The sequence below is a fragment of the Zeus faber genome (genome assembly GCF_960531495.2).
Source record: "Zeus faber genome assembly, chromosome: 7".
Classification (NCBI taxonomy): Eukaryota; Metazoa; Chordata; class Actinopteri; order Zeiformes; family Zeidae; genus Zeus; species Zeus faber.
This window is the reverse complement of record NC_137203.1, coordinates 23,606,224-23,620,532: the sequence shown is the minus strand read 5'-3', so window position 1 is coordinate 23,620,532 and position 14,309 is coordinate 23,606,224. Positions and strand designations below refer to the sequence as shown.

The 14,309-nt window shown below is 44.5% G+C and overlaps 1 protein-coding gene across 1 annotated transcript in view; it reads right to left on the bottom strand.

Annotated features, from left to right (window-relative positions):
* The window catches only part of syn1 (synapsin I), a gene marked incomplete at both ends in the record, with an annotated part of 11,689 nt that extends 638 nt beyond the window's left edge, over nucleotides 1-11,051 (bottom strand). Inside the window, 12 exons of the mRNA XM_080004576.1 lie at nucleotides 1,249-1,804; nucleotides 2,027-2,096; nucleotides 2,582-2,731; nucleotides 2,851-2,953; nucleotides 3,038-3,112; nucleotides 3,304-3,446; nucleotides 3,555-3,617; nucleotides 4,220-4,309; nucleotides 4,453-4,609; nucleotides 6,036-6,127; nucleotides 7,200-7,257; nucleotides 10,651-11,051. Of these exons, the coding sequence (XP_079860702.1) occupies nucleotides 1,249-1,804; nucleotides 2,027-2,096; nucleotides 2,582-2,731; nucleotides 2,851-2,953; nucleotides 3,038-3,112; nucleotides 3,304-3,446; nucleotides 3,555-3,617; nucleotides 4,220-4,309; nucleotides 4,453-4,609; nucleotides 6,036-6,127; nucleotides 7,200-7,257; nucleotides 10,651-11,051 (1,958 nt within the window). The remainder of the gene's footprint in view (nucleotides 1-1,248; nucleotides 1,805-2,026; nucleotides 2,097-2,581; nucleotides 2,732-2,850; nucleotides 2,954-3,037; nucleotides 3,113-3,303; nucleotides 3,447-3,554; nucleotides 3,618-4,219; nucleotides 4,310-4,452; nucleotides 4,610-6,035; nucleotides 6,128-7,199; nucleotides 7,258-10,650) is intronic.
* Between the last annotated feature and the right edge of the window lie 3,258 nt (nucleotides 11,052-14,309).

Genomic DNA, 14,309 nt, shown 5'->3' with positions numbered 1-14,309 from the left:
CCTTCATCGATTTAATGTGACGTGTGATTGGTTCACTACCACAGCAGCAGCTCCAGCAGTCTGTTAAAGGGTAGTAGGTTCAAAATGTTTCAAGTCTGTCTCAGAACAACAGTCAGGTGTCTATATGAACAGTAAAAGAGGTTTTTTCCTCGCTGTAATCATTCCTCCCTGTACTGGCTATTACACAGCCCAAGTATTTCATTGTACAGTTTTGTGCAGTTATTTAATCACTATTTCAACAATTTGAACACTTCCAAAATGTATTTGTGTAAAATTCATTCGGATGGGGAGGAGTGGTGGCATTTGATGCCAATGAATGCTTCCATTCACATGATGGCTAAAGCAGAAAAAAAAAGGTATAGACTGAAGTACTCTATTGTTTCAGTATCACTTTAAGGGTACTGGTATTGAAACTGGTATCCTATTTTTTTAAACAATACCCAGCCCTAATGACATCAGAGTGCTTAGTAGAAAAAGACTTTCAATAAAAGCATTATATATTTTTTTTAATGTATTTCGAAGTTTCTATTAAATTGAATTTCATTTATAATTTCACAGTGAAAATTCATCTGGTTTATTAGTTTGTCTATTGCTCTTACTACTATTGTACTGTTGTATTCTCGAGAGTTTTTGGACATTTTTCCAACATACAGTATTAACGACCGTCTTGTACACGTTAGATCTTAAGTTTGTACACGTTGGTCAGACACGCAGACGCAAACACATTGTTTACAAGTTAGTGTGTTATGTAAATAAAACTGATTTGTCATTTCAGAATTTTTGTAGAACGTGTCAGAGATTGAACAGCAACAACACCAAACATGACACAGTAACTTTAATGATTTTTGTCCCTACTTGCTGCTAAGAAGGCAGGCTTACGAGAGCCAACTGTGGCATACAACAGAGTGGAGAATGAAATCTGTATTCATAGTGATAAAATCAATAGGTAAATGGTAAATGGATGACTGCAAGCATAGTTCTGTCTGTTCAAAGCCTCTGCAGACATTGCGGAATACACAGTTTGCTAAACTGCTGCAGAAGAACAGGGCAATAAAAAGAAAAGCATGCATCAGCAAACCATGCACACCCAGGTGTGGATTTTATCACATCCATTAGTTTGGAACGCACATCTCGATGCAGGCGGAAGATGTCAAAATACCACCTCATCTGGTTTAGGCGTCGTTTCTCGTTTGTCTAAAATGAGAGGAAACTCGTTAGCCCTCATTTTTTCCAAACGCGGTGACTTACTTCAGTTGCGGAGAGCCGCCCACAGCCGGGTTGTCCTGGCCGGGTTTTTGTGGGGGCTGGGGCTTCTGCTGCAGCGGTGGTCTTCCCCCCGGACCCCCCTGACCTGGGGCAGCCGGCCGGGGCTGCTGGGTGGTGGGAGCTCCGGGACGACCCGGTTGCCCGGTAGCCTTCTGCTGCTGGGGACCCCCCAGCGACTGCTGCCTTGGGGGCTGGCTGGGCCTCTGCTGCGGGGGCCGCTGCTGGGGCTGGCCCCCTGATGGCTTCTGGCCCGAACCCCCCGGGGGCGGCTTTTGCTGCGAGCCGGACTGCTGCCTCTGGACCTGAGGGGAACCGCTCTGGCTCCGCTGAGGAGAACCCTGGGTGGAGGGATTTCTCTGGCCTTGAGCCCCCGCCTGACCAGGGGGCCGTTGCTGGGCTCCCGGCCCCTGGTTAGGTTTCGCCTGTTGTGCCTGGCCACTGGGGTCACTGGTCGGACTGGCCCCTTGTTGGTTACCCTGTAAGGGGGGCTGGCCTTGAGGCTGCGGGCGCTGCTGAGGTGGACCCTGCTGTGGACCACCTGAAGAAGAAAACCCACAGCGATCTACACAGTAAGTCTCTCAGAACTGATTTGGTCCAGCAAAAGCATTATTAACTCTTTCAGAGGCATTCCAACTATTAATAGGGAGAAATACACCCAGTGAAATTAATATTCTTAATTGACATTTTTTACATTTAAACAAAAAGTAAAAGAATCACTCGCTTGTTTTACTTATTTTGAATAAACTCCTTGTCCTCTCACCCTGCGTCGGGGGACGCTGTTGTGCCTGAGGCACTCTGGCCTGGGAGATTGGTTGAGGGGAAACCACTTTCTACAAGAGATACAGGATACAACATAGATTAATATATAAGAAAATAGGTAAACAAGCCAGCTTCAAATCATTCAAAAGAATGCAAGTTCTGATTGATAACTGTTTAGTGCAGGAACTTATTAAATCTTGGTATCAAAGAATGAAAATGGCTTTCTTCTAGTAGCATCATTGGTTATTTGATGATTCGACTTCCATCCTTTACCCAACTTCACTAAAAGTCAATAAAGACAATTTTTTCTGTACATAATGCCTGTCTGGTGGCAGAAAACCAGTTATGGGCTACAGAGGGATGCTTTAGTTGTTAGCTATCTAATCTATTTGAGGGATACTTTTTGAAATGTCCCGGTTGGAATATTGCCAAAGTTTCTCTGTTCTCTGCTATAGCGAGGCAACGCCTTCATACAGCCACTGTGTTGTTACATGAGCCCCAAATGAAAATGGTGGGACCTTGTTCAGCAACCTCGACACATCAGTGGTTTGAGCACCTGTGCAGGCTGTCCTGCAGCGGCACGGACCGGGGAAGGGCTGGAGGTGCGTGCAACGGTCTGGTTCATCTTAGAAACGACAAGCTCTGCAATCTGAGCCCGGTCCTCGTCCTGCTGGTCCCCGATCAGCGGCATGGAGCAGTCGTCCACCTAAGAGAGAGAGAGAGAGAGAGAGAGAGAGAGAGCGAGAGAGAGAGAGATACAATTCATTTGAACTTGTGTTTAACTGAAGGTGAATAATTCCTTGGAAACGAAGCCTCTTCTGGTACCTCTATAATGTAGTCCTTGCCGTCTTTACCATGCAGAGCCTCTACAGCGCATATATCTAACCCACCAAAGACTTCAGCGCAGGAGTCCACCCACATTCGATACCTGCAATAGAATGTAGAATAGATATTACACTCAAATCAATCACTAAATCATTTTAGACCGTGTGCTGCATCATTGGGGCCTTACTTGTCTGACATGGCCACCTGCTCTAGCATAGATGAGCCAGTGTTGGTTTTCCAGTTGCCAGAGATTGATGTCCTCCTGTTGAGGAGATGGACCTTTCACGTGTTAATTTTCCTCATTGCTGTGTTTTTAATCAACATTAAGAAACAACGTGCAAATAAAGTGCATTTGGCCGTAAGTGCATTTGGCCGGAGCCATTGATAATATGCTTACAGCTCAGGAGGCAGGAATCATAGTTTGGCTCAGAGCCAAACTCTGATTTAACTCACATGTAAGCTTTGTAATTGCCTCCAATCTTCTGTATGCGAACGTCATACTTTGCGTCGATGAAGGGTTCCGATGTGGCGTACGTCTTGGTCAGAGCCACAACACTGGCAATGTCTTGGAAATCATACTGATTGTCCACTTTTACCTGGGGAAGAAAATTCCTTTTGAATAACCCCATACGGACACGTGCTAGCCTGTAGTCCAGAAGCACAGACATAAGAGAGTGCACAGCGGTGTTACTTGAGCGTACTACCTTCCCCATTCCTGAATGAGCGTGGCCCATCTTCACCACCACAGGGAAGCGAGGGGAGGTTATCTGAAACAAATGCACCCAAATAATCGTACACCTCAACGCACACCTGTACTCAGACTTCAAAAAAGCATCCACTCCATAACTGCATAGTGTCCAATCAACAATGCGATAGACAAACCCAAAGAGAGAAAGAGACAACCGACAAACAAAAGCTCCGAGTGCCAGCCTGTTAGTCCATTAGAAAGAGCTTCCCGATGCCAAAACCTGATTCATGGTGATGGATGCGAGGGCGGAGGGGGCAGCTCTGCGATACAGTCTCACTGCTGACAGCGATTTGGCGCCACCGTAATCACAGACAGTGCTTATGTAGCAGGAGCTCGAAAACCAAGGCCATCCATCCATCCATTACCTAACCCGCTTATCCTGGTCTACTCTGATAATGACAGTGGCCCCAGCTGTGACATAAGAAGAAATATTGACGTGAACATATTTTTGAGCTCCTGACATCTCCAGTGACCCAGGCAAAGACAGAAGAGAACGGCCTTGTTTGTGTTTCCCTCTACGGTCTATTTGGTCTGGAGAACAAGTGGCTGGCCGGCCCCACCCTCTATGTAGGGTGGAGCCGGCCACTGGGAGGAGAGGCGAGCAGATGGCAAAGTACCCACCATTTCCTTGTGGTTTGGATAGTAAACCTGCTCAATCAGTGGGAATTCCTCGGGGCCCAGCATTTTGGACAGTCTGGACATCTGAGCAAACTGAGAAAGAGAGACACATTTTGTTGGCCGCCGCTTTGACAAATCAAACATAAATCAGTGTATGTCTGTGTTGTCGCTCCAGTATGAAAATATAAACTCTAAGAATGTGCTTCCATTCCTAATGGTGGTTTATTCAGACTTACCACCCAGGGTTTGTCACAGAAATTGTACACCGAGTGCAGGGAGTTGACACTTGGCAGTCCGGCGTACTGCAATCCAATCACCATGCTTCGGTGGTCTCCGTTCTTGTCCATGCTGAAGGCATGCTGTCTGATCAGTACAAAGTCAGGCTTCAAGGATCTGCGGGTACAAAGTGCATTAGCAAATTATCAATGCGGAAAAGAAATATATTGTATGTGTTTTAAAACCTACCATTTTCAGAAGGGTATTTCAACATACAGTACATATACATGCATAAAATATATTTTTTTATCGCCAATCCCCGAAAAATCCCTCCGAGAGGAACCACGTTTAGCAAAAGCCGCAGCACCACAGCATTTGAATACGAGTCAGATACACTCAATTAGACCAACCCAGTCTCACACTTTTTCGTGCTCACCCATTAAATGGTGTGGAGGACCGTTGTCCATCTTTTTTTGTGCTACACATCACAAAACGTAAACCAATCCATTTGAATGGGGAGATTTGCTTTAACTTTAGAAGGCGGGGGGCATGCAGAAGGAGGGAGAGTGCAGATTTGTACACTAAAACTAACCTGACGAAAGTACGGCACTGCGGGGCGGTGGGGGGCGGGCAGCATGGATGTATGAGAAAATTAAAATGCATGGATTTAAATTTCGTTCTATCACAAAATAAAAGCAGGACACTGGTTTTGCTTTTTCTCTGTTGAATGGTCTATTCAGAATCAGAATCAGAATCAGAAATACTTAAATTTAATTCAAGGTTGGGCGATAACAGGGATATTGTGTCATACCCTCAGTATGAATTTCATAAATACAATTTAACTGGATATAAATATCAGCCTTTGCACGCCTGTGTACCCATCAGTCAGTGTGGTAAACATTTCCATGGTAACAGTGAGTTCCACCAGTCAGAGATGTCGCTGTTACACTTAGGATTATAGGTACTGCAGTCTCCATGACATTGCAAATAAAACATGTTTTTCTTAAAACAAGGTTGATAATATATATTGATTTTGTTGGGGAATGTACCTGTGTTTTCAGAATTTTTTGACATTATTTTGGTAGCTATTTTAATTACCAAGATATAGGGCTTCAAAAGTGACCTCTGGTTAGCGTTCAAAGGTCAATATCTCAGTTTAGGGTCTACTCAAATCCCGCAAACTTACATATGTTAACCTACAAGATGAGACCTTTCCAAAAATGTGTTTTTCACCCATACCTTCTTTTCCTTTTTAGGTTTATAATAATGCAACTACTTGACCCACGAGGACAAAATGGCGCGGAATTGTAGTTTTTGTAGTTGGCTAGGGTTAGGGTTTGCAACCCTAACTTTTCGTTAAATTTCGTTATGTGTAGCACGATCAAAGATTCAACAGATACATTTTTGTGACTATGAGCACGACAAAGCGTGAGCCTGGGTTGATTAGACACATGCACATTTCTTGAGGTTTCACTAATCGCTACCCCGTGTGGCCGGAAATTCCACGATGCTGCTTTAAATGACATGACGTGGCCTTTTGAACTAGTTATGAGGTTATTTCTTTAAAAAGGTATTTTTTTAATTTATTGTAGGGAACACTTACTTAGTAACCTTATGCCCATTCCTGATTGCATCAATATCCACAGTGTAAGTACCTGTAGAATGGGCCACCAGGTTGATCTCAGAGAAGTCTGCCTAAGAGGAGAGAAACAAGGTCAGGGCCGTGCGAAAAGAATGATAACGATCCCATCAGGGGAGGAACGGTTTGACAACCAGGGACCACAGATAAAGATAAGCTTCAGGCAAAGAAGGCCAAACTAAGTTAACGGGTCTAGGGGCTGTGGGTCTAGAACAAACACCACATTGTAAACAAGATGAAAAAAAAGGGTCCCAGGAGTCCCAAGTTTTAGTCTTCTTCTAGCATTACTTAATAATACAAGATTCTAGTGTTAAAAATAGAATAGTAGTAGTAGAATATTAATCAATTCTAAATGTGTGTGAAGCCTACATTACATGTTGAAATGTCAAAGTTAGTTTCTAGTGCAGCAAATAACCACACGTGCCAACACACATATAGGGCAGCTGCATCCCAAATGACAAGTACAGGGACACACATTGGCCAATGTCCATGTCTGGCCTATTAATAATTTACATTTCTGAAAGTAATATACTGTAGATGTGATTTTCCTCTTGATTGAATCTGTAGATTCTCAAGCCCTCAGGGAGAAGTTTTTGCATACAAACAAACGCAAAAAGTAATATTTCATCACTTATATCGGGGTATTTTCTTTCCCTAAAAGCTATGATGGGCCGTATTCAAGGTTCTGACTGGCCAAAATTTGCCCCGTGGACCAAAGTTCTGGTTGGCTTGCCTTAGGGTTAGGGTTTGACATATAAAGACCCCGCAGGGGTGATGGTGGAAATCACAACACAAGATGGAAAAAGGGGACAGAAATAGCTGGGGTGGAAATGCTTGACTCATTGAAAAACATCTTGACCTGTAGCTTGTTAAGTTAAGCAGAAAATACAACACTGTCAACACTTTAAAGAGCTTTCATACCTATGTGAGGCCATGGACATTACTGATAGTTATTTTGATAAAACATTAACCAGAAAGGAGGACAGGATTCCAGCTTAGAATGTCCTACATAGAAGATGATTACTTTATTTTGTGATCCCCGACATACTTTTTCCACTTAACATGATGATGGGTAAAAAACCCAACATCGTGAATATGGTGAGAAATTATCTTTAAGATGCCACTCACCTGTTCCACCTTTATATCAAATTCCCCGTGGACCTTTTTGCCTTTGAAGATTTTCACCCTGACAAAGAATGTTAAAGAAGACGTTAAAATCTACTTCTGTAGGTAAAAAGGAAAAACATTGATTCTTTTCTTCCTATAGCGAGGCTACTTCACTTTGAGAGCTGACATTTTCTCTAATATTCTCAAATGTGTCATGGCTGAAAAGAAATCCTGACCCAAGCACGGCAACATAAAATTGAAATGAGTTATGAAGTACCTGACTAACGATGACAACCCTCCTGCATTTTCCATGGAATGCAACCTCTCTATCTGTGATTCTCCCCCATTATCACATCAAGGACCCCCGATTTGATGCGCAGCCCACGGACCCCATTCGATGAAGATTTTGTCTCTGGATCTCTCTTCTGTGATATAATTTAATCCAAAATGCCATACCTATCCATACTAGCCAGGCCAGGCCAGGCCCCAGGTGGTTAGGGTGGGGAGGCACACGTCCAGCTTCCTCACCCTGAACGCACGTTGCCCCCAGTGCTGCGTCCTCGGCCCCCTCCTGTACTCCCTGTACACACATGACTGTGTGGCCAGGTCCAGCTCCAACACCGTCATCAAGTTTGCGGACGACACCGTTGTCGTGGGCCTGATCACCGACGACGACGAGAAGGCCTACCGCGAGGAGGTGGCTGACCTGTCACTCTTGTGCCAGGACAACAGCCTCCTCATGAATGTCAGCAAAACTAAGGAGCTGATTGTGGACTCTAGGCGTGGATTACAACCGAGGACGCACGCGCCGCAGGTGATTAATGGGGCTTCTGTCGACTGGCTGAGCAGCTTCAAGTACCTGGGAGTCCACATCACGGAGGATTTAACATGGACTACACACACAGACACTCTGGTGAGAAAGGGGAGGCAGCGTCTTTACCACCTCAGGCAGCTAAAGAAATTCAGAGTCTCGTTGAGGATCCTCAAGTCCTTCTACTGTGGAGCAGTGGAGAGCATCCTGACAGGCAACATCACTGCCTGGTTTGGGAACTGTACTGCTCAGGACAGGCAGGCCCTTCAGAGGGTGGTGCATTCAGCCCAACGTACAACTGGAACTACCCTCCCCTCCCTGCAGGACTTATACACCAGGAGGTGTAGCAGCAGGATCATGAAGGATCCTCATCACCCCAACAACGGACTGTTCCAGCTGCTACGGTCGGGCAAGCGCCTGTCTGCGACTGTCCGCAGTCACGCAGTAAGAACAGAGAGACCGAGACGGGGTTTCTTCCCGCAAGTCATAAGGACTGTCAATGCTGAACTCAGCAGGGGCCCTCACTGAGACACATAGATAGGCCCCCACTGCATTACTGTAATGTATGTTGCACATCGTACTGCATAGTGTACTGCTACTGTTTTGCTGTGTCATACTGTGCTATATTGTACTGTATATCTCAACACACACTACCTCACTTTATTCATAGGCTACTTTACAGTACATATCTGTATATATACAAATAGTCTATTCCTCTTGTTTCTATTTTGCACCCTGTTCAGTATATTACCTTTATATGCTTATTTTATTCCATTTATTAACTGAATTACGTTTTCGGAATTAGTTAGTTTAGTTAGTTAGTTAATTACTTAATTACTTAGCTATTGAGTCCTTGTACTTATTAGTTCAGTTAGCTTAGTTAGTTAGTTAATTACTTAATTACTCAGCTATTGTGTATTGCTTTGTACTTATTGTGCAATCTCTGCGTGCGTTGCAATAATATTTGTCCGTATATATAAGTATGTGATAAATAAACATATTGAATCTTGAATCTTGAATCTACAACTTGTAAATAAAATCATGTTGAAGTTTAGCTATATAATTTTTCTGGGGACCCCTTGGGACCTCTGGAAGGACCCCTTGAGGTCCTGTACTCCAAATTGAGAACCCATATTCGTTTGTTCTGGGGGGAAACAATAAGCATTCATGAAACACTAAAAAAATGTTCTATTAACTCATTGTAATATTTAGATGCATGCCTGAAATATTTTGCATTGGCCTCAACTTTGGCAATTGGCAGAAAACAAATTGATTTAAAATGCCGATTTGCATCGTCATGGTGGCATCAATGTGCCAATATGGCAGATCATTTTTCTCTGTGAGGTTTCTTTGGCACTTTAAACGGCACACTAGTGTGCCTTGAGAGCTCACCAGGTTTGACATATAAAATGTTCAAATTCCACTTATCCACTGAAATAATTGAAACTAGCTCTTGTGTTGCAAGATCAAATTTGCAAGGCTGTATTAAGGGTGCAGTGTGTAGAATTTATAAAAATAAAATAAAAATTGTTGCGTTGGCATCACCTTAGAATGAAACATTTTTATCTACATAGGGTACGCTTCCACGGAGACCACCACCGTTTTTCTACAGTGGCCCAGAATGGACAAAATAAACACTAGCTGTAGAGAAGGCCTTTTGTGTTTCTCGTGAGTTTCGTGGCCACCATCTCTTCCACGGAGGCCGCCATGTTGCATCGACATGGGGAGGGGTAATCAGGTGGTTTCAATCGGCAACCTCAGCTATTTATGCCACTAGATTCTACACACTGCACCTTTAATTCATCAGTTCCAACCATAATACCAACTCTGTGTTCATCAGAACAAGCTCAGGTTGCGAACATTTTAAAGTGAGAAGTATTAACAGGTCATACTAATAAGCACAGTTATACATGTTTGTAATGTTTTGTGAGGTTGTTAGAGGTTAACTGTTTAGTGTAGTGTAGTAACTGTGTAGTGTAGTGTGTTGTGGGATCATTGTAAAAAGTGTGTTGGGAAATGCAGCTTTAATTACACTCAAAGGAATGCTGTGATATGGCGATATATGCAGTATTTCATGCCATTAAAAATTGATTCTCTGGAATATTGCAATATTTGTGGAAGAATAACTTGAAGCCAATAATTTGACGATGTTTTGGGGATGACATTTTGTATTTACACAAAATAAATATTTGATAAACAATCATTGGTAATGTCAATATAATGCAAGCAGGTAGATGGATTGATTAGAACAGAGTTCAGAAATGTTCCGAAAATTGCATTACTTTATTGTAACGCAACCTCTATGAAAACAAGTATATCGCGACGAGAAGCTCAGACGATATCGTGTCACGATATTATATCAATATATCGCCCAGCCCTGCAAGGGTTAGGATTAACCCTTCAACCTTTCATAAGATATATATTTTTTTATAATATGGCCAGGCAGGTGCCTCTACCTGCATGGTGAGAAAGCGAGAACAATCTAAGAAGTTTCCGAATATTGCAGTATTGAAATATATATCGCGATATCGATACCACATAGACACATCGCGCTGGTCACACGTTACAGGTGCACAGCAGCGAGGGGAATGGTATGACCTTTAGGATGGCGGGCACGGCCGTTGACACGTGTTTTGTCGGCCCGGGCGTCTCTCTCCTTACCAGTCCGTCTGCAGGTCGTCCACCACCAGGAGGATCTTGGCGGAGCTAGAGCCTCCCGCTCGGTCCGCCGCCTCGGTGAGCGTCGCAGCCGCGGCGGCCGTGGTCTGTTTGACGGCGTTGGATATGGAGGAGAAGAAGCCACCACCTCCGCTTCCACCTCCTCCTCCTCCTCCTCCTCCTCCTCCTCCTCCGCCTCCTCCTCCTCCTCCACCCGACGGCTGCTGCTGCGGCTGCGGCTGTTGCGGGCCGCCGGGCTGCCGCCGCTCCGCCGGGCCCGGGGACACCGCGGGGCTCTGCTGCTGCGGCGGCGCGGGGTCGGGCCGCTGGAGGTCCGTCATGTACCCGTTTGGCAGGTTGGACATGAAATTGCTGTCCGAGAGGCGTCGACGCAGGTAGTTCATGGTGGAGGTTTTACAGGGGGGTGGGGGTGCGAAAGAGAGGATCCGATGTTTCTTCACACTGGACTGGAGGAGGAGGCCGATTCCAACGTGGTGTTCAGCGGTGCCAATATGTCTATTTTCTTCCCATTTGGAGGGCGGGGTGGTTTAATGCACCCTACAGGCCTACGGAGACAGGGGTATTAGGATGGAGGCTCAGGTTTTCCCTTGTGTCACTGATCAGTTGGAGGTGCAGTGTCGTGACTGCTTGAACCCGAAAATAGATCAAGTAAAAAAAAAAAAAAAGAACAAGACATATGATGGTTTATGAATGATAGAATCATAAAGATGGTCTATATTCTAATTCCCACCTTAGTTGGTGGAGCTGTTCACATGCGGAGTTTGGTGTAAACCCTACCTCGGTATCCCGCGTGGAGGCTGCTGCCTTGTTCTCCCGGTTTAGGAGGAGCTTAGGGATCCTTTGGGCGATGCGGTGTCGCTCTCCTCTGTATGCGAGCACCTGCGAAGCGGCGAAAACCACCAGGCCCTGCAACCCGCACTGATCCTCCGGTGCGGCGTTCTGCGTGTCCTGCGTCACTCCCAGTCGCCCGCGGTGGAGATGCTGGGAGGTGGTGCTGATGAGAGTGGATGGGCGTGGGGGGCGGGGTTGTAGGGGCGTCGCTCTGCCCTGCAGCCTGGGGTGGTGGAGGCAGGAAGCGACTCAACGGGGTGGACGCTTGTGTCCGATCAGGATTGTGGCTTTTGCTGCAACTACTGTACGCTGCCGGACGTGTGTGTTGTGTTTTTTATTGGTCTTTTAATAATTGTGTCATCATCTGAACAAGTTAGATTTGCATGCGATGCGCCATCTACTGGCGACGCCTCAACACAGCGACAACTTTTGATTTGGGTGCAAAAAGCTAATGTGAGAAACAGTGGTGAAAATATATTTAATACGAGCGTATGTCAAATAGTCGGTTTCACTACAGTGTATATTTTTGGCTTATTTTCGTCTTGTTCAAATCAAATGGTTGTCTCTCGCCTTCAATTGCTGCCCTCAATGCAAGGGTTATTTGTATTTTTTTTTCCAGTATTAATGTTTAAACATTGTGATAATTGGAAAAATTGATGGCTTCTGAAGGAGGGTATGTCAAAGTACCTTTTTGGTAAAAAAAAAAAAAAAAAAGTAAGGAGTATGCATCCCTGGCACATCATGTTTGGGCTTGTAACAAAGGTATTGAGTTTATAAATAAATTGATGCATTCTTTAAGACCCCTTCATTTTATTCAATTTTTCTTATGTTACAGCCTTTTTCTAAACTGGATTCATTTTACCTCATCAATCTGCACACACTACTCCACATTTTTTGGGTTGTTTTTTTTTGCAAATAAATAAAAATAAAAAAATCAGACCCTTTACTCAGTACTGTGTTGAAGCACCTTTGGCAGCGATGACAGCCTCCAGTCTTATTGGGAATGATGCTACAAGTTCGGCACACCTGTATTTGGGGAGGTTCTCCCATTCTTCTCCGCAGATCCTCTCAAGCATTGTTTGGTTTGATGAGGAGCGTCGGTGCACAGCTATTTTCAGGTCTTTCCAGAGAGGTTCAATCGGGTTCAAGTCTGGGCTCTGGCTGGGCCACTCAAGGACATTCACAGACTTGTCCTGTGCTTCGGGTCGTATTCCTGTTGGAGGGTGGAACCTTTGCCCCAGTCTGAGGTCCTGAGCGCTCTGGAGCAGGTTTTCATCAAGGATCTCTCGGTACTTTGCTGCATGACTGCGTCCATATTTATTTCCATCGATCCTGACTGATCTCCCAGCCCCTGCCGCAGAAAAACTTCCCTTCAGAGTCCTCTACTGTGCCTTTTGCCAAACTCCAAGCGGGCTGTCTATGTTCCTTTACTGAGGAGTGGCTTCCGTCTGGCCAGTCTACCATAAAGGCCTGAATGGTGGAGGGCGGCACAGATGGTTGTCCTTCTGGAAGGTTCTCCCATCTCCACAAAATAACTCTGGATCTCTGTCAGAGTGACGATCGAAGTCTTGGTCACCTCCCTGCCCAAGACCCTTCCTCCTCAGTTGCTCATTTTGGCAGGGCCGCCAGATCTAGGAAGCGTGTTGGTGGTTCCAAACTTCCTCCATTTAAGACTGATGGAGGTCATTGTGTTCTTGGGGACCTTCAATGCTGCCGAAATTGTATATATATTTTTATATCCTTCCCCAGATATGTGCCTCGACACAATCATGTCTCGCAGGTATACAAAGAATTCTTTCAACCTCATGGCTTGGTTTTTGCTCTGACACGCACTGTCAACTGTGGAACCATATATACTGTAGGCCGGTGTGTGCCTTTCCAAATCATGTCCAATCAATTGAATTGACCATAGGTGGGCTCCAATCAAATTGTAGAAACATCTCAAGGATGATCAATAGAAACAGGATGCTGCTGAGCTCAATGGAAAGACTCATAGCAAAGGGTCTCAATACTTAGGTAAATGTCAAATTTCATACGTACATTTGCAAAAAATACAAATAAGAAAAGAAAACTAAAACACATTTTTTGCTTTGTCATTGTGAATACTTGTGTAAATGTCAAATTTCATACACACATTTGCAAAAAATACAAGTAAGAAAAGAAAACTAAAAAACATTTTTTGCTTTGTCATTGTGGGGATTTGCTCTGTTGCACCTTATCCTGTTAGTTGGATATGTAAAGAGTTTTGTGAGTGAGTTTTGAGTGAATGAGTTTTTGTAAACTGAAGAATGGGATGCGTGTGATTCGCCATGGGACGCACAGGCCTTTTTTTTTTTTTTTTTGTTTCGTTCAATTAGGAAACGGAGGAAAATAAATACATCTAAAATTAAACACACTCAGATAAAACAAAACTCTTTATTTATTATGTTTGGAGAAATAGGGGACAAACAGTTCAAATTGTATGTACCCGCCCAGTGCTATTCTCTCCAGCCCAATGTGATCAAAAGTTGCCCAATAAGACGGAAAACCGCCCGACTGGCAACCCTGGGCAACGCTCCTGCTTATGAAGTGTCCATGGCCAGAACGTCCCGTCCGACAGCGTCCTCTGGGGGTCGATATGTCGCGGAACCACTGCGGAAACGTGTCAGGATTCAATTCCACCTCTGAAATAATGATTCAAAAAAAAAAAATCTCCAAACGATCACAATGAGAACACACAACATAATGTATTGCATTTCGGTTTTATTACGTTTAAGATCGCGTCGCTCGATCTGCGCATGCGCGAGGCTGGAGGACGCCAATGCGGAAGT